Below are 1553 nucleotides of genomic sequence, written 5' to 3'. Positions count from 1 at the left end.
ATAGCATGAAACATTAGAAGATACACACACATATATACACTCACAGGCCTTTAAAACTTTTAAGAAATAAAGTCATGTTAAAATAGGCTTCATTAAATAGATAGTTGTACTGTTTTGGTGTTCAGGTAGGACTATTGATGGCATATTATAGAAAACACTGTAATATACAATAATATACATCTACAAACATTTATTCGTTATTTAGTATTTATTATTATTATGAGCCTCAGCTTTATTTTCTTGAAAAAGCTGTTACTTTGCTGACCAAATCTTTGAAGGCTATTTTCACTTGCTTATTCCTGAGGCTATAGATGAAAGGGTTCAACAGAGGGGCAACTGATGTATTTAAAACAGCCACGCCCTTATTAAAAGTTTCTGCATCCTTAGCAGAAGGATTTATGTACATAAAGATACAACTTCCATAAGAAAGTGAGACCACAATCATATGAGAGGAACATGTAGAAAAAGCTTTTTTTCTCTGTTGAACAGAGGGGATTCTCAGAATTGTCCTGATAATGTACGTGTAGGAAAGGATCACTAGCACCAAGGTGAAGATGAGGGTAACTGCAGCCAAGATGAACTCCATCACTTCTATGAAATGTGTGTCTGAACAAGCTAGATGCAACAGTACAGTATAGTCACAGCAGTAATGATTGATGATGTTGGATGCACAGAAAGGCAGCTGGAGAGTCATTATATGAGGCCCAATGACAACCAAAAAACCAGAGAACCAGGAACACAAGACAAGTTGAATGCAGAGTCTCCTGCTCATTACAGTTGTATAATGTAGGGGTTTGCAAATGGCAACATAGCGGTCAAAGGACATGGCAGCTAAAAGATAAAACTCGGTTGCTCCCAGAAGGATGGCAAAAAAATACTGAGCGAAACAAGCAGCAAAGGAGATAGTCCTGTCTCCAGTTCCAATATTGACTAGCATTTTGGGAACAAAGACAGAGGTAAAAGATATTTCCAGAATGGAAAAATTCCGGAGGAAGAAATACATAGGAGTCTGGAGGCGATAATCCAGCGTGGTCAGAATGATGATGGTCAAGTTTCCCATGATGCTTAAGACGTAAGTTAGCAGCAGAAAAAGGAAAAGCACAGCCTGAAGCTCAGTGTCAGCTGTCAGTCCAAGAAGAATGAACTCTATCACTGATGTCTGGTTGCCCATCACTAACTTCACGCAAATTAAGAGAGAAAACTATAATAATGACAAAGGTTGGAATAAAATGAAAGGTTCCAGATTGTTATTGAAATATAAAATCCAGGTAAAAAAAAATGGAGGGAAACCTTAAAACTCTGAATCCTTCTCTAGCCCTCGTTTTAAAAATGACATATCTTTTAAGGAAATGTTAACACGTTTTCTTATTTTACTTCACAATTAACAAAGTTCCTCCTTCTTAGGTTCATACTCAATTAGTTCTCCTAAGTTGTATTCATATTCATTTCTCATCACTTTTCAATTCATTTTCATTTATATTTGCCTTCTGAATCTATTTTGATTTTCCTCTCTAAGTTATTAGATGCTGTCTGTCACATATATATAGACAAAT

At 36.1% G+C, this 1553-nt stretch overlaps 1 protein-coding gene across 1 annotated transcript; it reads right to left on the bottom strand.

Moving 5' to 3' along the window:
- Positions 1-232: 232 nt before the first annotated feature.
- Positions 233-1171, bottom strand: LOC131484001 (olfactory receptor 6C4-like). The gene has a single exon (XM_058682297.1). The coding sequence runs from the start codon at positions 1169-1171 to the stop codon at positions 233-235; it is 939 nt and encodes a 312-aa protein (XP_058538280.1).
- Between the last annotated feature and the right edge of the window lie 382 nt (positions 1172-1553).

The sequence above is a fragment of the Neofelis nebulosa genome, chromosome 8, assembly GCF_028018385.1.
Source record: "Neofelis nebulosa isolate mNeoNeb1 chromosome 8, mNeoNeb1.pri, whole genome shotgun sequence".
NCBI classification, from domain to species: Eukaryota; Metazoa; Chordata; class Mammalia; order Carnivora; family Felidae; genus Neofelis; species Neofelis nebulosa.
Note: the sequence above shows the minus strand (reverse complement) of the source record. Positions and strands in the feature narration are given on the sequence as shown.